This window comes from Rhineura floridana, chromosome 20 (genome assembly GCF_030035675.1).
Source record: "Rhineura floridana isolate rRhiFlo1 chromosome 20, rRhiFlo1.hap2, whole genome shotgun sequence".
Classification (NCBI taxonomy): domain Eukaryota; kingdom Metazoa; phylum Chordata; class Lepidosauria; order Squamata; family Rhineuridae; genus Rhineura; species Rhineura floridana.
The window spans coordinates 13,163,060-13,185,491 of NC_084499.1; the positions used below are offsets into that span (position 1 = coordinate 13,163,060).

Consider the following 22,432-nt stretch of genomic DNA (forward strand, 5'->3'; position numbering starts at 1 on the left):
AAGACCATGCCTCTGAGTTCAGAGATTACTCTTCCTTACAGTGCAAATGAGAAAAAATGAAAGGTTCCAGGCTACAAGGACCCCCCAACCATGGCCCTACAGCAAAGTAGATAGAAAGGATCTGAAAACAAGAGAGGCACTGCTTTGCTGCTTAAGAGCTATTTCAGTTGAGAAAGGCATTTCCTTCAGAAACAGCCTCCAAGAATATAACAATCAGCCCCTTAACATTAAAAAAAAAAATACTTGGAAGAGCTCATACCTCAAATCTGTCTGTGTAGGCCCCTTTGGGATTCTCAACAAGGCGTTGCAGAGGCCTAGTCTACTCTCTCCACGAGTTCCAACCAAGCCCACAGTAGGTGCTGAGGAGCATGCTCTGTCGAGCAGTCTCACAATGCCCCCAGAGGCCCAGCTATTGCATTACCAGCTGGAGGGGGAAAAGAAGGAAATGGAAGGAAGGAATAGGAGGGAGAGAGAATTCCTGGCAAAGTGTTGCAAATGGTGGAAGGGATAGTTTTATACGCTCCAGAATTTTTGGTTCATCCAGGAATAATGTCATTTGACTAAAACATGGCTACGGTTCAATTATTTGCATTTTTAAAACCGTCCAAATTGCAACATATATTTTAAAAAACATCAACAAAGACTGTCCTCAAACAAAAGCTTACGGACAACAGCAAAACACATTCAAGCAACGCTTGTGCAATTTACATTTCTCCAAAAGGAAGGTGAAAAAACAAATGAACGTCACCACATTCCTTTTCATTCCGAATTAGGGTATTTTTGGAGCTTCAAATGGAAAAGCCCAGACATTTGGGACAAGTGCAACTCCAGCCATATCTGAAGAAATCTTCTTCCTGGGTATAGATATATAAATCAAGCCAGCTTTCTCTGTGACATGGACTGTGTGCGCGCATGTTTTTTAAAAAAGCTCCTAAATTGGGATGCTTCAATAAACTTCTATCGTTTCTATGACAACATGGATTTGTAATTCTTTAAGAGCAGGAGAGGGGAAACTAATTTTAAGAGAAGAACATACAACTCAACTTGCTTCTCAAGTTTTAGAATCATTTCTAGGTACGTGCCAATCTTCACTGTCCCAATCCTATCTGAAGTTCTGATCTTAAATCAGTTGGGAAATACCACCTGGCATAGAACAGATTAGAAACATATTCTCTGCTAAATATATTCAAACTGCCAGAGGGGTTTTATTTTTTATAGTTTGAGTCCAACAACATCTGGAGGGCACTACATTGGCTGCACCTGTCCTAGACCTACGGTTTGTCCAAAAGCAAAGGAGCAAAATGTTGGATAAGAAGTCTCTATGGAGGGAATTGGAGTCTCCTAACAACTCTCAGCACCCTTAATAGCTCCCTGACTGTTTAAAATCTTATACTTCTTTCAATGTTTAGTGCAGATACATTATAGGATACAACAACAAGGCTAATTGGCTTCTGTATATGGAACTGGGGACACCATCTTGTTCTTCGCCTCAGGCGGCAAAAAGTCTTTGACTAGTCCTGAGAACACTCTTTAAGTCTGTATTTGGCACTCTGAAGTTTTGAGGATATCCTTTTAGATGGTCACTGCTTCCTGCAAAATCCTACTTGAGAAGACACATCCTTATCGCAACAAGCTTAACCCCCTCCATCCACCTCTTCTTGATTTGCGGATGGATTGTAGAAGAAAGATCAGCCGCCCCCTTCAACCACCCCTTGAGGCTTAATCTACTGAAATATGAATCCTCTCTTACTGCGAGAGCATGTTTTCAACACTCAGCCACCATCTTTTCAGCCAAGGTCAGTATTTTCGACTGGCAACAACATCTAAAGGGCAAATAGCTTCAGAACATAGACAAGACGTGTAATACTGTTTTATGTGGGGGGAAAGGATTATAGGAGTAAACAAATTAATCAGCTTAGATGAGTTTGCAAATTGCAGGCCGTTTTTGTTTTCATGGAAGGGTTTTTAGGACTCAGTAGCCAACAAGGAGGAAAACTTCTATGACTAAATGTTCATTGGCGAGTCCCTGTTGTAACTCGCATCCTTCATATTATTAAAGTGTTCATATTATGTACACTGGGGTCACCAAGGTTTCTCCCACATGTCTTGAGAAAGAAAAGAAATATGGAAGAAGATTCTGGCACTTCCAACAAAGACATCAAAGTGAGGTCCAATGAGAATATAATGCTTTCCCTTCACTGTTGGAGGAGGTATGCTTCTGAATACAAGTTGCTGGGAATCCCAAGTGGGGAGAGTGCTGTTGCACTCAGGTCCTGCTTGTGGGCTTGCTATTGGGGCATCTGGTTGGCCACTGCAGAAACAGGATGCTGGACTAGGTGGACCTTTGGCCTGATCCAGCAGGGCTACTTTTATATTCTTCAGGCAGCTTACATGTTCTTCATCTGCACAGTGATGGCACACATCAATAGCACCAGTGACCTGCAGCCTGACCGGCCTGAATGCCTAAATAAACATAATAATCATAGATAACAAGAAAGTACTTTTTCCACACAGCACATAGTTGAACTATGGAATTTGCTCCCACTAAATGTAATAAGAGCCACCAGCCTAGAAGGCTTTAAACAGAGAATAAGACTGTTAATGGCTACTATATATATATATAAATATAAATCAATTTAATTTATGTGTCGCCTATCTGGCCAGTGGCCACTGTAGGCGACGTACATACAATAAATATGGCAGAGTACAATATAAAAATACAGTGAAATATATAAATTATAAGAGCAAACAATACATAATAGGAGGCATTTAAAACAGAAGAATATTAAGCCTCCCCAGAAGTCCCGAAAGCCTGCTGAAAAAGCCAGGTCTTTAAGGCCTTGCGGAACATATTCAGGGAAGAGATGTGCCGAAGATCTTGTGGGAGGGAGTTCCAGAGGGTGGGGGCCGCCACTGAAAAGGCCTTCTCTCTAGTGCCCGCCAACCTAGCTGCTTTGGTTGGCGGGACTGAGAGAAGGCCTTGTGTGGCCAATCTTGTCAGGCGGCATGATTGGTGGCGTTGTAGGCGCTCCTTTAGATAAACTGGGCCGAGACCGTGTAGGGATTTAAAGGTTAAAACCAACACCTTGAATTGGGCCCGGAAAACAACTGGAAGCCAGTGTAGATCGAACAACACTGGCGTGATGTGGTCCCGCCGACGACTGTTTGTGAGTAATCGAGCCGCCGCCTTCTGAATAAGTTGTAGTTTCCGGACCGTTTTCAAGGGTAACCCCACGTAGAGCGCATTACAGTAATCTAATCGAGAGGTGACCAGGGCATGTACTACCAGTGGGAGCTGATGAACAGGAAGGTAGGGTTGCAGCCTACGTATAAGGTGTAGTTGGTACCAAGCTGCCCGGCTCACAGCCGAAATCTGAGCCTCCATGGACAGCTTGGAATCAAGTACAACCCCGAGGCTGCGGACCTGGTCCTTTAGGGGTAAACTCACCCCACTGAACTTCAGGTCAACGGTTCCAAACCTTCTCTTGTCCCCCACGAGCAGTACCTCGGTCTTGTCGGGGTTCAGTTTTAGCCTATTCCTTCCCATCCATCCACTCACGGACTCCAGGCACTTGGACACGGTCTCCACAGCCAACTCTGGTGAAGATTTAAATGAGAGATAGAGCTGAGTGTCATCCGCATATTGGTGACACTGCAGCCCAAATCTCCTGATGATTGCCCCCAGCGGCTTCATATAGATGTTAAATAGCATGGGAGAGAGGATAGAACCCTGTGGCACACCACAGTTGAGAGGCCAAGGGTCTGAAACCTCCTCCCCCAATGCCACCTGTTGGTACCTATCAGAGAGAAAGGAGCGGAACCACCGTAATACTAGCCTTGATGACTATGTTCTACCTCCATTGTCAGAGATGAATATGCCTCCGAATGCTGGAAACTGCAGGAGGGGAGAGTGTTCTTGCACTCAGGTCCTGCTTGTAGGCTTCTAACAGGCCTCTGGTTGGCCACTGTGAGAACAGGATGCTGAACTAGATAGGCCCTTGGCCTCATCCAGCAGGCTCATCTTAAGTCCTTAAAGCACATCTGCATTATGCTAGCAGCTGGGGGGGGGGGATTGAACAATATTTGATAGTAAGAACTCATCATGGGGAGCAGTGTTGCTGTGTAGTTTCCTTGCATACTGTAACAGGCAGCATTTCCATGAAACCAGTCAAACCAATGGTTCATCTAGCTCAGCACTCTACAGTGCTTCTCTAGGGGTTTTGGACAGCAGACTTTTCCAGCCCTAGCTGGAGATGCCAGGGATTGAACCTAGGTCCTTCTACATGCAACACATGTGCTCTGCCACTGAGCTATTGTCCTTCGCCTAAAAATAAAGTAAGGTCCCAGTCCTCATTATTCTCAATAAAGGGCTGAATTAAATAAGAGCTTACGGAGCTGCCTTTTACCGAGTCAGACCACTGGTCCATCATGCTCAGCACGGTCTACACCACAAGTCTCCACACTGTGGTTTGTGGAGCGTCATTCAGGTGGTCCGCAGCATGCCCATATTAAATACTCATGTTGATATTTAATTGTATTTTTATTGCTTCTTTCGTTTCTTATATTGCATTTTGTTGTATGACAGTCTGAATTCCACGGAATGCAAATTGTAATGCAATAAAATACAATATAAGAAATAAAAGGTGCAATAAAAACACAATTAAAAATCATACAGCACCCAGCACGGAACACTGCAACTGCTACAACAGACAGAAAAACCATTCGGTGGTGCGCCAGGACCCTCAGCAGTTTTCAAGTGATCCATGGGAAACGCTGATCTATGCTAAGGGTGCAACCCAATACACACTTACCTGGGAGTAAGTCAATTGAATCCAGTGAAGCTTACTTCTGAGTAGACGTGTATAGGATTGCAGCCTAACTGGCAGTGGCTCTCCAAGGTTCACAGCCCTACCTGAAGGTGCTAAACACTGATCCTGGGGCCTTTAGCATGCAAAGCATGTGCTCCAGCAGTGAACTATGCCCATTTTCCAGGAAGAGCCAGGGACAGCGTATATGACTCAGCTATCAATCATAGCAATACGAATCAAATTCCTGGATAAGAAGGTATCCATGTGAATTTGGGGTCATTTTTCTAAGGGCTGGTAGCCAAAGGCTGTATGTGTTCAGAATAATGATGTGGCACGGGCACATTTACTAACATCCTCATTTAGCTTCATTTAACAGGCCATACAAAAGACATGCCTCTCTTAACAAGAACTCCTTCGGTACGTCTTTCTGTTCAGATGTCTCCCTTCTAGCTCGCTCAGGGAAATCCCAAATAACAAGCTGAACTATATGTCTGGTCGGGGCCTGTCCCCAATTATCAAGGAATCAGCACCGCTGTTTTTGCCCCTGTGCGATGAAACATTCCAAACCTTTGTGTACTGTCAAGGAGCACACAGATAATATATCCCAGGGGAAAAAGAGGAAAAAATAGCAAGGCTTGCAAAAGTTTTACCATTCCCCTTGCACCTTTTGTCTCCCTACATGTTTTAACGATAGCAGGTGACTAAAGTAAGAAGACCAGAGGCACAGAACACACTGAGCTTGGGAATGTGATAGATTGACTTTTGTTTCTGAAACAGAAAGCAAACCAGAGGGGCGGGGGTAAAAAAAATTTTTTTGCCAGGGTGGAGGACAAACTCCTGTTTTTTTGAGATAGCGTTTTAAAGAAAACCCTCCCACACACCCTCCTGGCATAAAGAGGATTCATCATGGTTCATAATTACAATCCTTAGAGCTATAATATAAGGATTTAAGGTTATCATCAACTGGGTAATGAGCAGCTAAAGGAGTTAAGGGACTGAAGAAAAGGCCATAGGCCTCTAATGGTCCTTATTAGACAAGTAATGACTGCAGACAATGTACTGCCTTAGTCTATTTGCTGGTTCCCTTTCTCCTTGGCTGTTTGAAGCACCCTATTATCTCGTCTTGCTGAGGATAATAATCTTGGCAAGACTATGGCTATTGCAGAGAACCATCTGGCAAGAATCAGCAGGCATTGCTATTTCTTCTTGCAGGTTTGTGTCCAGTGTTAAGTCTTACTCAACCGCCGGGTGGTATTCAGTGCTAGTCCTACTCCAAGTAGACTCATTTAAGTTAACAGCCATGTCCAGTGTTGGCTTTGGTTAAGAAAAATGAGGTGCCGGTACTGGGTGCCAGCACAAAATGGTTGCCATAGGCAACAACAACAAAACCAAGACGAAGAGACAGTACAGTAGGGCCCCACTTATATGGAGGGGTTACATTCCAGACCCCCACCTAAAAGGGATACCCGCCAAAAAGCAGAACTCCTTCAATAAAATGGTGCCCGACGCCCGAAAAACGTCGTAAAAGTGGAACAAGCACCGTATGAGTGGGGCCTTGCTCTAATTTTAGCCGCTGTATTAGTGGAACGCCAAAAAGCGGGCCTCCGAAAAGCAGGGCCCTACTGTACTCTGAACCGGTGAATGCTCTTACAAAGACAAAAAAAGCCCTGGGCATGACTAACTTAGGTCCACTCACTTCCAAGGGTCTCCTCTGAGTAGGACTTAGCTGAATACAACCCACTGAAATGGAGGGACGCTATTATTGGTCTGTATCCAACTACGTTCTGTTCAGAGTAGACCCACTGTTATCTATGCACCTGAGTTAGTAATGTCCATCAATGCCAATGGTTTTACTCTGAGCAGGACTACCACTGGAGACAACGTAAGAAGTTGTTTTCACAAAGGTGAACGCAAAGCAACTTAACATTAAAAACAGAGATTTCCAATGTATAGTAAAAACAACCTAAAATGCTCACCAATAAATATGTATAAAAGAGCAGATCCAACTTAACCCACTTGACCCAAAAAACAAAAGAGAGAGAGAGAAAGTTAAGGCCTAAGAGCCTGGGTGAATAAGGAACGCCCATGACTAACTCAAGTACGTTAATTTCAGTGAGTATTCCAAGTAGAACTGGCAGAGCAATGCAACTTGCCAGAGGCAGGCGGGAACAAAGCCAGCAGAGAGGAGCTAGCTGCAGGGGCCACCACATCCAGCTACCGCTCGAAGGCCTCGTGGAGGGCAGGTTGCCAGCTGTCCCAGCAGGACAGGGCAGAAGGAAACAAGACACATGCTTCCTTCCACCACCCCTTTTCCCAGCATACCGCCAGCCGCGGCAGAGAACCGTGGGAGGTAGCCAAACTGGACCGGGATATTGGGTAAATACCCTCCCTCAGCCCCTCCTCTGACACCCCCCTCTGGAACGCCCCTTTTGCAGGCCTTCTACCAGCTCCCCTTACGCAGGGCTGAGCTTCTCCATCAGACATCTGGCTAAGCCGGCCGGGGATGAGGGTCTTATGCCAGTGTAGCCCGGCTGAGTTGGGAACCAGCCGGCTCAGCCGGAGGTCTCCATCTCCAACTCCCCTCAGCCCGGTGTAAGTGCAAATTGGATTGTGCCCTTAGTCGGCTACAACCCGTAATGTTCTTTCCTGGCAAATCTGCAACATGATGCTCATCTTCTACATGAGCAGTCCCAAACTTTTTTCCCCCCACAGACCACTTGGAAATTGCTGAGGGTCTTGGCGGACCACTTGATTATTTTTCTGCCTCTTGTGGCAATTGTGATGTGCTGTGCTAGACACTGTGTGGTTTTTAATTGCATTTTTACTGCTTCTCTCATTTCATATATATTGTATAATTTGAACTCTATTCCATAAAGCTGTCATGGCCCCGTCAGAGGACTCCTCAGATGAGGACGACTCGGGAGTAACAGCAGCAGACCCAGGAGCAGCAGGAGACACGGAGGAGCCTCCTGAGAATCCAGCTCCTTCTGCCCCTCAGCTGCAGAGCACCCCAGGGACAGCAGAGGCCCTGCAGCCAGACACAGACAGTGAACAGGATACTCCCCCCTCACCTGCAGAACGTAGACAGCAGAAGGTAAGGCAGAAGAGAGGCAGGCCTGTCTCCTTAAGGCCCAAACGCTGAGGGCTCACACCTGCTGTCCATCCTGCTCTTTATAAGGCACACCTTGGCTGCAGCCTGTGGCTGACTGCAACGTCAGGCGTGGCTTTGTGTAGACCTAGTTTCCCTGCAGCATCTCTTTGACTGACCCCTTGGCAATTGATCCCGGACCTCCACTGACCTCGCTTCTGGACTTCTGACTCGGCAAGTACGCTTCGGATAGGCCTGGCAGATTTACAACCTGACTGCTGGCTAAGGACTTTCCTTCCCTGCCAAAGACCCAGGAATTTCCAGCCCCCCTGGACACTGCTGATGCAGTGTAGAGCTGACAAAAGCCCCCAATGGCTTGGATTTCAAAGAATTCAAACTGTAATACAAGAAAACAAACTCTAAGATATAAAAGAAGCAATAAAAACACCATTAAAAATCAATATGAATATTTAATGCAATGGACATCTCCTGCCTTAAACCACAAATCTACAGACACACTGTGGACCACCTGATTGAAGCTCGCACGCCACAGTTTTGGAACCCCCGTTCTATGGCACTACCAAGCAGGAGCCTGGGAGAGACAGATTAAGACATCTTTATTTGGGCACAAGTTGTTTCAAGCATTTTTTTTACACACATAGACACACACAAGAGATGTATTATTAGGAGGCATTTGCACCCAGGAGTAAATCACAAGGGTCAAGACCCATCAGATTATATCGGGGTGGGGAATCGTTTTTTCAGATCTGAGGACCACATTCCTACCTGGGCAACCTTCTAGGGTCCACATGCCAGTGGTGGGCAGGACCAGTGAGTGGAGCAATAAATGCAAATTCCACCTTTGTACAGTAGACTAGTTTCTGTGCATACTCGCGCAGCCTTCTCTATCCTCCATCCCGGCAAGCAAGAAGCATTATCAGAGTTCAAGGACACATTTCAGCCAGGCAAAATACTCAAGGAAGGCCAGTGAGGGGGTGTGGCCTGGGGGAAAACCCCAGGGCCTGCCAAACAGGTCTGAAGGGCCACATGTGGCTCTCTCGCCTGAGGTTCCCTATCCCTGGATTAAATGCTCTCAATGAACCAGCATGCCATTAAGAAACAGGGTCTCTGCATAAATTCAGTGACATGGTAGAGAAACAATTTGATCCCATGGTCAACTTGATCAGGTATGCTCATAAACTGGCTGCTGAAGAGCTAGACTTCTTGGGATAGTTTGCCCTAAAAGCAAGCCCTGCTAACTTTTCTATTTTCATAGGGAGATCAGCCATATTGTTTTATCTCCCTGCACCTTTTGGTGCAAACTCATCCTGCAACAACTGCGCTTTTTATCAATTTGCTTCTGTGCACAATTCAAAGGGCTGGTGATTACTTTTAAAGTCCTAAATGGCTTAAATCTAGGATGCCTTCAGAACGGCTTCCTCCTTGCTCTCTAACATCACAAGTATTGGGAGTAAAGCACTAACACATGTCACAAGTGACCTGAATCAGGGTGGGGGGGAATGGTGGACAGAAAGGCAATCTATACTTCCCTCTGCCGATTACTCCTCCAGTTTTTGCCGCTTTTTCAGGCTTTGCTCATCCCCTTTCTCCTTTCCCTTCCTGTCTTTGTTCTCAACAAGTTAGTAATGGCTCCCTGAGTGGCTGCTTCAGCATGTCTGACTTAACCACTTTGCAGTGATAAACCTTAAGTTTCTTTATTCTTTCAACTACCAGTGTTAACAGACCAGTTATTTCTGCACTCTGCTGCAATATACAAAAACTCTTAACAAGAAGAAGATGCCTTTTTCTGTACTCTGCCTAGGGTGGAAACAGGGCTGGGTTGGATAGAAGAGAGGGCCTTCTTAGTTGTTGCACACCGATTATGAAATTCCCTCATTTTGGTACCCTCGCTTACTATCACTAGACACTGAAGATCTTTTTTAATATTAATATTATTATTCCAGCAGGGTTTTATTTTATGAGGCATGATAGTGTCTTTTTGAGTTTGTTTCTAACTAATGACTCCTGTCCCTTTCTATGTAATTATTTTGAATGTATTTTTATTAATTTATTATTACTATTATTTATTTCATTTATCAGTTGTTTTATTCAATAAAAAGTCCCAAAGTGACTTGAAAAAATAAAATACGATAGCAAGCCATTTAAAATCAGAATATATTTAGAACAATGGCAATACAAAATCCATAAAATGCTCATCCAGCAATATGTTAATAATATGTTAAGTTGGAGTGGGTTCAGAAGAGGGCGACGAGGATGATAGCCGGTATGGAGAACAAATCTTATGAGGAAAGGTTGAAGGAACTTGGCATGTCCATTCTGGTGAAGAGAAGGCTGAGGGGTGACATGATTGCACTCTTTGAGTACCTGAAGGGCTGTCACATAGAGGAGGATACAGATTTGTTCCCTGCTGCCCCAGAGGGTAGGACTAGGTCTAATGGTTTTAAGTTGCAGGAGCGTAGATTCAGATTGGACATTAGAAGGAACTTCTTGACAGTAAGGGCAGTTCAGCAATGGAACCGACTGCCTAGGGAGGTGGTGGGATCCCCTTCGCTGGATGTCTTCAAGCAGAGGCTGGACAGCTATCTGCGGGAGATGCTCTAGCTGTGGATTTCCTGCTGTGAGCAGGGGGTTGGACTCGATGGCCTACAAGGCCCCTTCCAACTCTATGATTCTATGATCAGGTCCTACCCTCTCCACTGAAAGATGGGCACTAATGTAGGAGGCAACATTAACCAAACGTCTGAAAGAGCCTGGCACCTAAAGACTGCCAAGGATGGCACCAGGCATGTCAGCTTGGGAAGAGCATTCCATGGTCAGGGCTCTAAAGGTCAAAATCAGCACTTTAAATTGCGTCTGGAAACAGGTAACCAGTCCATAAAATGTTTTTTATGCTGTAAGTTGCTCTAAAATGTCTATTTACGCTAGAAGGGCAAAAATATAAATGCTCTAGCATAGCTTGTCAATCACCTGGCATCACTATGACACCAGGTGACACATGGGGAATTCAGTAACACAGCCAGCCCCAGCTGGCTTGAAGTCACCACCTATCAGGTGACAGGCACTGGCTTCAAGCTCCGCTTTCTGCAGGGATCAGCCATGCTACAGAGTTCTCAGTGGGGAATTCGGCAGCGCAGGTGATCCTAGCTAGTGGCAACAACAAGCAACCTTTGCCAATGGACAATCAGGAGCACACTTTAAGGCTCCCAAAGGTGCATTGGCAGCCACATCTCCACAGGTGGGCATGGTTTTATGGACACAGTCTCATGGGCCGAACTGGAACCTGTGCCAGGCCTAATTAAGCCTATGGACCAGAGATATAACTTCTCCATCTCTCATTTAGACAATCCTGAGTTAGATGGACCAATAATCTGACTCAATACTGTATAAAGCAGCTTCCTCATTTTCTGCTTCTTTCCTTCGCAGTTTATGCAGCAAAGAACTAACTTAAGCTCTTGTAACTTTGGTGCATCAAACTAGCAAGAGCACTTACTCCCCAAAATTTGACAACATTCTCTTCCATAATCAAACTTCAAATTTTATTTTCTACTTCTGATCTATTCTCATATTTTAATCAGAGAAAGAAAAAACACAACATCCCATCTCAGCTGCACACTCTCTCTCTCTCTAATCGCAGTTGCATGATTGTCAAGTGTGCTGTGCCTGTGATCTTTAGCTCTGTCTACCCTAGTTCCACTTGCCATTAGGTGCCCTGCCCTGTGCCCAGTCCATCACCTCACCAGGCGCAATGGGCACCAACCACCACTGGTTCATGCTAAAACTATCGCCCTGAATACCCTTCCCTTCCCTTCCCAAATCTCTTAGCATATTTAGCTGACAACCAGCTCACTTCAGTTTCATCATCTCCCAGAAGGATTCATTAGAAGTGGATTGCCTCATGACTTTTACCTCCCCTATCAAGAACCAGAATGAAACAAACTATGTCTTCAAAAACAATGACCTTAAACTTGAAATATAGTTGGCTTTCCTTTTGGGCAGGACTAAGGAATATTTTTCAGCCCAAGGGCCACACAACCTTCCAAGGGCCACATGCCAGTGGTGGCTGGGCCAGAGGCTAAAGTGGGCAGAACAACAAAGTTATCTATTGTACTTATATCCCACCTTTCCTACAAATGTAAACATTACCTTTGTACAGTAGGCTAGTTTCTACACACACTAAAACACCCCTCTCCATCCTTGTCTAGACAAGCAAGAGACATTTTCAGAACTTAAGGACAGATTCCAACTACGCAAAAAGAAAAAAACACTTGGGGGGTGAAGCAGGGCTAGTGAGGGGTGTGGCTTGAGGAGAGCGGATGTGGCCTGGAAGAGTTCTGAGGGCCAGATAGAGAGGCTTGGAGGGGCACATTTGACTCTTGGGCTTGAGGTTTCACACCCCTGCCTTAGGCCTGCAATGCTAGCAGAGGGGGAACCCCTTTGTGTATTGACGTGATCTAAGTGCAATTTCACTTTTCCACCCATATAGCAAATATTAATTGACTGGAGATTACAACAATGTAGCCACCAACATTTCACAGCAGAAAAAGAGGGATAAACTGGTAATATCTCTTGCAAAATGTGAAATGGCTCCTTAATGTTCACGTGGCTACATTCAGATACACATGTGCTAGAAACAGGATGACACTGGAATGATTATTATTTGTTATTAATTGAGATAATTTAATTGATCAATAGTTTGTCTTATTAATTTGTCTTATGATCCAACTGAGTTATTTGATTTACCCATATTTGATTATTATTGTAATGAGGTATTATTTGCATTATGTCTGTTGTGATCCGCTTTGAGTACATTAGAGAAAATTTATATGGACAAGCAGCATACAAATTTAACTATCCAACGTTGAGGAAAAAAATCACACTAATGGTTTTGGGGTATAATTTGTATCCCAATGAGATTTCCAATGTATAGTTGGGTGATATCTTAACCCCAGTTTGTGTCTGTGGTGTCAAAAGGTATGTGTTTGACAATGCCCAAATACACAGAAACAGAAAACAATTATTAAGAGATGGTAGAATGTTTCTGTGCATTGACTCCAAAGCTCTTTGTTGACCTATCCCTGACCATTTTTCTATGAAAAAACAATGGGTGTTTTTATACATGCCGCAAAGAATTTCTGGGACATTTTATGCCCAGGTGGTTTTTTGTTTCTAGAAGGAAAATAGTAAGTGGTAACTGGTTGAAATTTGAGGACGTTGTATGGGTGACAATTTGCGGCAATGTCCTAGAAAGACTACCCTGTAGCTCTACTTATATATAAACTGCACAATGAAAAGTACACCGAGGATATGGTTTTGTCTCACAAGTCTGGCTGAAGATAATTGTTGTTGTTGTTACTGTTATTATAGATACATCCACCCACTACTTGGAGATTTAATTCCTAGAAACCCTGAGTTAGAAAGAATGAAAATGCCAGCAAGCCATGCTGGGAAAATAATAGCAAAGAATCTCCAAAACGCAAAACCAGGAAGAAATAAAGGAAATCTGGAACTATAAAAATGTCTAATTTTTTAAACTTTCATGCACCTGAGATCCACGTTAATGCTCATCGGGACCACAATACCTGTTGGAACGCCTCTCCCAATATGAACCTGCCCGTACACTGCGCTCTACATCGAAGGCCCTCCTCTGAGCTCCAACCCACAGAGAAGCTCGGAGGGTGGTAACAAGAACTAGGGCCTTCTCAGTGGTGGCCCCCGAACTGTGGAACAGTCTCCCCGATGAGGTTCGCTTGGTGCCAACGCTGCTGTCGTTTCGGCGCCAGGTTAAAACCTTCCTCTTTTCCAGAGCTTTTAATCTAACTTAATTCAGTTTTAAAGTGTGTTGTAATTGTTTTTAGATCTTTCATTCTCTGTACTGTTGTTGTATGGTATTATCGGATTTTATTGTATTTATTTGTATTGCTTGTTGTTCACCGCCCAGAGAGCTATGCTAGTCGGGCGGTATAAAAATTTAATAAATAAATAAATAAATAAATCTCATCTTCAAAAGGCTGAGTCCATCTACTCCTCAGCATGCCCAGGAGAAATGAATACCCTGTTAAGCTGTTCTCAACTCATTCAAATAATATGTTTGAATCTCATCAAACATAAGCAAAAATTGGATTGCTTTCCTAACAGCCAACATTTGTCGGCTGCGCTCTAAGGGAAAAATATATTTATTTCAAATCATGAAATTGCATTAGATTACAATGGGAAAGTGTAAACTACTACCAGCACCCCCGACAACACCAACCGTTGTCCATTAGGCACATGCTAAAAAAGCCCTGTGCAGTGCAGTCCTATGCAAATTTATTCAGAGGGAAAGTCCCACTGGGTTCAATGCGGCTTACTTCATTCTATGGCCCCCATCGGTACTATATATTTAAAGCAGTGTCATGCCACTTTAAACAGTCATGGCTCCCCCCCAAAGCACCCTGGGAACTGGGAAGAGGGATTGACTGTTAAACCACTGAGAACTGTAGCTCTATGAGAATAGGGGTCTCTTAACAACTCTCAGCACCCTTAACAAACTACAGTTCCCAGGATGCTTTTGGGGGGAAGCCATGACTGTTTACAGTGGTATGATACTGCTTTAAATGTATAGTGCAGATGGGGGCCTAAGTCTCAGTACTAACCCCTCTTAAATGGGTGTAAGCCCCATTTAATTTAATAGGACTTACTTCTGCTCAGACATGGTTAGGATTGCACTGTTGGTGTGATTAAGATGGCAGCTTTCGTTCGACATTGCATTTGACTGCACTGCTTCCATCTAGAAAATGTCAGCACGGCCTCCTATAAAATAGGATTAGCTTGGCCTAGAAACAAAGACAACTACATTGTAAAGGTCACACTTGAGAATATAGCCACTGATCTTTCACCAGCTTCTGACTTTAAACAGACAGACAGACAGACATTTTGAAGCTCTCCAGGTCAAAAGGAGAAATGCAGAAAGAAATGAAATGCACAGTATATGTCAATATGTACCTTCATTCATTTCTTCCCCCATGTTGTCGTTGAAGCGCTTGTTTACTGCAGTCAACTGCAGAGAAACACAGTGGCTTAACTCTCCAACTCTCTCTGAAGGATTAGTCTTCCATTGAGCATGCTCACACCAGATTCTCTCTCTCTCTTTGCTTTCAGCCCTCGCATCCATTTCATGAAATGAGAACTGCAGCAGCAGACGTAAAAATTGCCATTTCAGAAACAGAGTTCATGCAATATTTATCAGCTCCATAAAAAATGGCCAAGCCCACCTTAATGTCCCTTTACTACAGTCCACTGTTTTATTGGGGTTGGACTCGATGGCCTACAAGGCCCCTTCCAACTCTATGATTTATGATTTACTTCCCAAGCCTTCAAAAACATTCAGGCTCAGATGCGCTTTTACTGATTTCATGGATCTACAGAGTTGCATCCAATGTTAGTCCTACTGAGAGTAGACCCACTGAAATTAATGGACATGACCAGTTTATGTCCACTGATTTAAAATGGGCCTACTCTGAATAAAACTAAGGCCTTAGACATTTAAAGCGGTACCATACTACTTTAAACAGTCATGGCTTCCCCCAAAGTATCCTGGGAACTGTAGTTTGCAAAGGGTGCCGAGGGCTGTAAGAAGATCCCTATTTTCTCTGGGGGAAGCCATAGTTGAATACAACCCATAGTCCAAATACAGCTGGGCCCTGTTTGGAGGGGTGTTGGGGGGCCATCATAAGCACCACGCCAAGGCCCCACCCCACCCCACCCCAAAATCTAGTCTGTTAGAAGTTAGGACATCAGATATGGAGCTGACCTGACCCATCAATCCCTATTTGGAAAAAAGTTTCCCTCTTTTAAAGGAAGAGATTGATTCCTATGGATTTCCGTTTCCAAACACATTGGCCTAATTGGGCAATCAGTCAATAATAAGCTATTACATGACAACGGCCATCTCTTCTCGCCTGCCTAAACAGAGATAAAATGAATCGATACATAAATCCCCACACCCATGTTAAAATACCAACTCAAACAAATCCTTTCCCCACTTACAAGCGGGCTAGAAATCATGGATGTTGACTTCCTTCTTTTTATACAAAAAATAGTTGCCATTTCATTGTTGTGCAATATTTCGCCAGGAAAGCTGAAAAGGAGGAAAAGTTTTTGCTTGCCCCAAACATTAGCTACGACAGAATTAGGAAAAGGACAAAATAAATGGCAACTATTACTGATATTAACCCCTATATTTAAAAAAAAAATAGTCAACATCCCCTGATCTACAGTAGGGACCCACTTACCGGCGCTTCGCTTCCCGGCGTTCCGCTAATGCAGCGGCTTTGATTCCCTGTTTTTAAAGCCGATTTTGCCCTTTTGCAGCATTTTCGCAGCATTTTCGTGTGACCTGCCCCATTATATTCAATGGGGTTCCGCTTTACGGCGATTTCCGCTTTACGGCGGGGGTCCGGAATGGAACCTGCCGTATAAGCGGGGCCCGCCTGTACTTGATTCTGCATGCAGCCTATGAGGCCCACTTTTCTGTGATATAGGCTGCATCTGCCCTATACATGTAAAACTCTACTGTACCACTTTAAGCTGTCATGGCTTCCCCCAGTAAAGCCTGGGAACTGTAGTTTGTTAATGGTGATCTAACAACTCTCATCATATTCCTCCTCATAGAGCGACAATCCCCAAAGTGGTTTTAATAATCAATCCCTCTTCCCAGGGAACTCTGGGAATTGTCGCTCTGTGAGAGGAATGGGGGGGTCTCCTAACAACTCTCAGCATCCTTAACTACAATTCCCAGGATACTTTGGGGGAAGCCATAAGCACTGAATGTAGTATAACATTACAGTAGGGCCCCACTTTACAGCGCTTCACTTTACGGCGCTTCGCTAATGCGGCGGTCTCAATTAGACGCAATTAGACTAAAGCCCCACTCATAGGGCGCTTGTTCTGCTTTTACGGCAGTTTTTGGGTGTCACGCACCATTCTATTCAATAAGTTCCACTTTTCAGCGGTTTTTGCTTTTCGGCGGGGCTCTGGAACGTAACCCGCCGTATGAGTGGGGCCCTACTGTACTTTAAATGTAAAGTGCAGATGCAGCCATACTTAATGATATCTAAACACCGGCGCTGTCAAATTTAATAAATATTCCCTGTGCAACACAATTCTATGCACAATTAAGACCCAGGAGTAAGTCCCACTGTGTTTAATAGGGCTTACTCTCAGGTAAATGTGCACAGGGTCGCATTCTTAATTCTCTTAGGCTGCTAGCAAAGTTTTCCCAGCATAATTAAGGTAGAATTTAAGGATATGATCTTATTGACGTGCCGTGAAATAACTTACCTTTCTGGTTTCCCAGAGGCACTGCAGGAAATGAACCAGTTAAGCTCCTCTCAGTTTCCAAAGAATGAATCAAAAGGTGATGGGCTTATGCGCAGGGGCGGTGAGGGCCCATTATACAACCACAGAAATAAATACTAAGGAGAAACCAACAACCCATTCATTGGCCTGGTTCACAATTGGGAACCAGTGGGGACAGAGACATTGGGGATGGGGGTGGCATGTATGCCCCTATACCTCCAACATATTTTATGCCTGCGGTAGCCAACAAGGTGCCCCCCAGATGTCATTGGACTACAACTCCCAGAGTCCCTGGCCATTGGCCATGCTGGTTGCATCTGATGGGAATCGTAGCCCGACAACATGTGGAGGCCACCACATTGACTATTATCATTTATTACATTTATATCCCACTTTTCTTCCATGGAGCTCAAGGTGGTATACATGGTTTTCCCATCCCTGTTTCATCCTCACAACAAGCCTGGGAGGTAGTTTAGGTTGAGAGAGTGATGGTCTCAAGGTTACTCAGTGAGCTTCATGGTTGAGTGGGGATTCGAACCCTGGTCACCCAGATCATAGTCCGACACCCTAACCATTACACCTCACTCCCTGCCCCTGCTTTATGTTCTCCTGTGTTCGTTGATCACCTCTTGTTATCAGCTATTGGGGTGTGGGGCGGTGAAAGTTCCACTTTTGTGAGGGGAACAGAAAGAGGGGGAAAAGTGTGTTTACTCGGCCTTCATTACACCGTCTCCTAGGTCACATCCACACCATCCATTTAAAGCACTCTTAAACCATCATGGCTTCCCCCAAAGACTCATAGGAACTGAAATTTGTTAAGGGTGCTGGGAACTGTAGCTCCATGACGGCTCTCCCCACAACTCTCAGCACCCTTAAAAAACTACAATTCCTAGGAGTCTTTGGGGCAGCCATTAAAAGTGTAATAACAGTGTTTTAAATGTATGGGGTGGTTGCGACCTTAATCTGGCTTTGGGGTCAGGATGTCAGAGGGCTGTCGTATGACTTTGGCGGTGGGGGTCTCCCCCCATGTCCTCCTCTGACTTTTTCAAGGGGGAGAGAGGGTCATCCAGTGAGACCACCAAAGCCCCTTCCAAAAACATTACACCTCTCATGTTTTATCAGAATGTCTGTACCTGCCCACTTTTTTTTCATTACAGTCAAATTGCACAAATATCTGTGGGAAGGCAGACAAAAGACATCCTTTGTATGTGTGAAACTTCCTGTCCCTGGAGGTACATTTAAAAGCTGTGCTTTCTTCTCTGGAGATGCTCAGAATTATGAAAATGAAGGTTAATTGCAACTGTGCATTCAAGGAAGTAGCAAACATCATTTTCTCAAATGGTCTGGCATCTAGATGAGGCATCTCCTTCAGCATTTCAGTGTTCTATAAATGGGAATGTTGAGAAGACACCCAAAAAAAGCTTCCTCATGGCTGGAAATTCTGCAAACTCTACTAGTAAAAGGATGTACTGTCTTCCATGGCCAGATAATTTCCCCTGCAAGTTGCCTGCAGCCAGGCAACTTTTAACATTTTCTTCCCTAGTCTGGCAAAACTTGAGTTGGATGCTGCACCACTGCGTTAATTATTTCCAACCAGGTCAATAGCAGCTTCATCTAAAAAATGGCAACAAAATAGCAGACATGTTTCCCTTTCTGGAACACTCTCTAGTAGTCAACTTAACAAGTCTGCTTGCCATCCTCTGCTGTCCATCTTATTTATTAAATTAACAGACAAGGCAGAGGTTTGAACATTGGGTCTCTGTCTGAGAATTCTGGGTTCAAGGGGTTCATTGCTGGGATTTGGAAGTGAGGAGCGTGCTCTTGAGCTCAGGTCCTGGCTTCCTAAAGGCATCTCGTTGGCCACTGTGGAAACAGGCAGATTGTAATTTTCTTTTCTTGGATTGTAAACTGCCTCACGTTTTGAAATAATAATAATTATTTTTTTAAAAACTTAAAATAAAAATACTCTTAACATATCTGTAGGGAAGTGGATTCAATCTGTTGTATTTTTAAAAAGAATTCATTAAAAAATCTCTGCTTATTTTAATGATAGACTTGAATGGAAATTTTATTGACCTCTTATCTGTCTGTTCTATTAAAACCTTAAAACTTAAATTTAAAAAATCTCTAATGACTATCTTGAGTGGAAATGGATTCAATCTAGGTTTTAAATTCATTGATTGATTGTTTTACTTTATAAAATATAAATAGAATTGAGCTATGTTCCTTCTATTTTTTAAAAAACCTAACTTAATTAAAAAAAACTGTAACAGCAGATTTCAATGGAAATTAATCCTTTAATTAATTCACTGACTCTCTAATGAGTTATTTTAATGGGGGGCTTGGATGGAAATGGTATTAGCTGCTTTACTAAGTTTATTCTATAAAAACATCACCTATTAAAATCTCTAATTGAAGGATAAAAATAATAACCACCACTTAAAAGAAAGAGTTTCCCCACCACCACGATCCCCAGCAGTAATAATTTCAGGAGACATGATGCAGGGAGCCCCAAATCAACCCCAGCCAATACTAATACTAACAATAACAACATTGAACTGAATGCCTCTTGCAGCTCCTTTCCATGACCTATTGTAAGCCCCGCAGCCTGGACAGCTCATAACAGCCACTAGGCCCCGCGCCCTGAATGAGGTATAAACAGCCCTGCGTGGCCTTATCCATTCCCCCTCCTCTTCCCCCTTCGACTGGCCCCGCCTCTCCAACAAGGCCCCAGACCGAGCATGGCGGAACGCCAAATGGGCTTGGAGAGCTGCCACGCCGAACCCAGGACTCTGCATCGCCGCCGGCGGTTTATGGGACCCCGGAACCTGCATGGCTCACCTGATTCTGCAGCGACTCGGGCGGGCGGAGAGTGTTCACTATGCAGGGTTCCGGGTTCTTCTCGTTTGCCCTCCTTCTCCGCTTACAACCCTCCCCCCTCTCGCAACACAATGGGAGCGGCCCGCGCTGGCTTCCCTTTGGAGGAACTGGGCCGAACCATGGGACGGCGCGGGGGTGGGAAGAAAAGGGACGGGGAGTAGGAAAGCGTGTGCAAAAGCTTCGGCGCTTAGAACGTGCTTCACTTTGGGAGGTACCATTCGCGGCCCATCCCCCGTCCCTCTTTGCCTTCCCCCCCTCACCCCCACGCCTTAAAGAGAGGTGGACGCGGCCGGCGCTCGCACTCACCTCGGCATCCACTGTGGCCATGGCCGGATCAGCCCCAGAGCGTAACCCCGCCCACCTTTTTTTTCCCCTCGCCTTTCGAATGCTCTCCGGCGTGCGCCCCTCCCTCGGCCCCGCCCTCGGCCCCGCCCTCTGTATTCATTTGCGCGGGAGGGTGGACACCGCGCCTCCAAGGGGCCTCACTGCGCGTGCGCCACCAGCAGCATGGCGCCGCCCACTGGCCCGTTTCGGCTGTCATGGCGGCGCCCGCGAAACTATTTTGCCGTAGTGCTTTGGGCCAGGAATGCCCAGGGATGGAGGAGAAACCAGTTGGGCGCACTAGTTGAGAAAAGATACAATAAAACAAATTAAGGCTTGCTTGCTTTCTTTGCACAGGGTACAAAGTGCATTTTAAAAACCTGAAATATGCAAATCTATGGTGTGATCACATTTAGTGTACTGTGTACATTTCTGGTCACCACACCTCAAAAAGGATATTATAGAGCTGGAAAAGTTTCAGAAAAGGGCAACCCAAATTCATTTGTTTGTTTATTTATTAAATTTATATCCTGCCCTTTCTCCCAGGAGGAGGACCAGATTACCCGAAAAATCATGTTACTTCTTATATACCTAGCCAATCAATGCGCTCTGCAGGTGAGGGCCTCCTGTAGATACCATCTTATTAGGAGGTTCGTTCCACACAACATAGGAAACGGGTTTTAGGGTTGCAGCACTGACACTTTGGAATTCCCTCCCCTTAAATATTAGACAGGCACCATCTCTGTTATCTTTTTGGCACCTATTGAAGACCTTCCTCTTTCAACAAAAGTTTTAAAAAGAAACCTTATTCCAACCTACGTTGGAATTTAAGATGTTTTTAAAGCTTTGTTTAATTATTATTAAGATATTTTGTCAAAATATTTTAAGGATGTGTTGTTTTGTTTTGAAGTGCTTTTAGTGTTTTTATTTGCTATCCTGGGCTCCTTCTAGGAGGAAAGGTGGGATACAAATTTAATAAATAAATATTTCTGGGTTCTAATAATGCTGTCATAAAAAACGTCAAAATACAATAACAAGAAACAAAGAAGGAAAGTAGCAACTAATATAATTTTCCATATTGTAAAGGATGTATTCTACATCTGGGAAGGAACTATTCAACCTTTTGGAACATCTAACCTGGACACGTGATGCAATGAAAGGAACATCCAGGGCACAGGTGTTTATTTTCCCCCCCAAAATGAAATCATATTGAGATGGTATCAAGCCTCTGAAATGTTTACTCATGTGTAGTATCCTGGGGTGGGTGGGTTGTGATATTTTAAAACGTAGTGCTTTTTCTGACGGCACAAGATTTGATTTATTTTTTTTTAATTCCAATCACATGGCTTCTCCCAAAGAATCCTGGAAACTGTAGTTTGTTAAAGGTGTTGGGAATTGTAGCTGTGTGAGAGAAATAAACTACAGTTTTCAAGATTCTTTGGGGAAGACGTGCTTTAAATGTATGATCCCTCTATTGGCATTGACTGACCAGGAAGGAGACCTTAGGGTCGTAGTGGATAGCTCAATGAACATGTCAACCCAGTGTACAGCAGCTGTGAAAAAGGCAAATTCCATGCTAGGGTTCATTAAGAAAATAATTGAAAATGAAACTGCCAATATCATAATGCTGTTATAATCTATGGTGTGGCCACATTTGGAGCATAGTGTGCAGTTCTGGTTGCCGCACCTCAAAAAATCTATTGCAGAGTTTGGAAAGGTTCAGAAAAGGGCAATCGTAATGATCAAGAGGATGTAGCAATTCCTCTATAAGGAAAGGTTACAGCATTTGGGGCTTTTTAGTTTCAAGAAAAGGTGACATGACAAAGGTGTATAAAATGGTGCATGGCATGGGGAAAGTGGACAGAGAAAAGTTATCTTGTAATACTAGAGCCCACGGTCATCCAACGAAGCTGAATGTTAGGAGATTCAGGACAGACAAAAGACAGTGCTTCTTCACGCAGTGCATAGTTAAACTATG

The 22,432-nt window shown here is 44.2% G+C and overlaps 1 protein-coding gene across 8 annotated transcripts in view; it reads right to left on the reverse strand.

Moving 5' to 3' along the window:
* EHMT1 (euchromatic histone lysine methyltransferase 1) overlaps positions 1-20,501 on the reverse strand; it is a 147,706-nt gene extending 127,205 nt beyond the window's left edge. For 3 of the 8 annotated variants that reach the window (XM_061603633.1, XM_061603627.1, XM_061603634.1), the window contains exon 1: positions 260-458. Coding sequence is in view for 2 of the 8 variants with exons in the window: in XM_061603637.1 (XP_061459621.1) it covers positions 20,440-20,460 (21 nt within the window). In the remaining 6 variants the exon portion in view is untranslated. Of the gene's footprint in view, positions 1-259; positions 459-20,094; positions 20,318-20,439 lie in introns of those variants that run through there. The other 5 variants (XM_061603637.1, XM_061603626.1, XM_061603635.1 and 2 more) reach the window with 3 other exon arrangements.
* Positions 20,502-22,432: the final 1,931 nt, after the last annotated feature.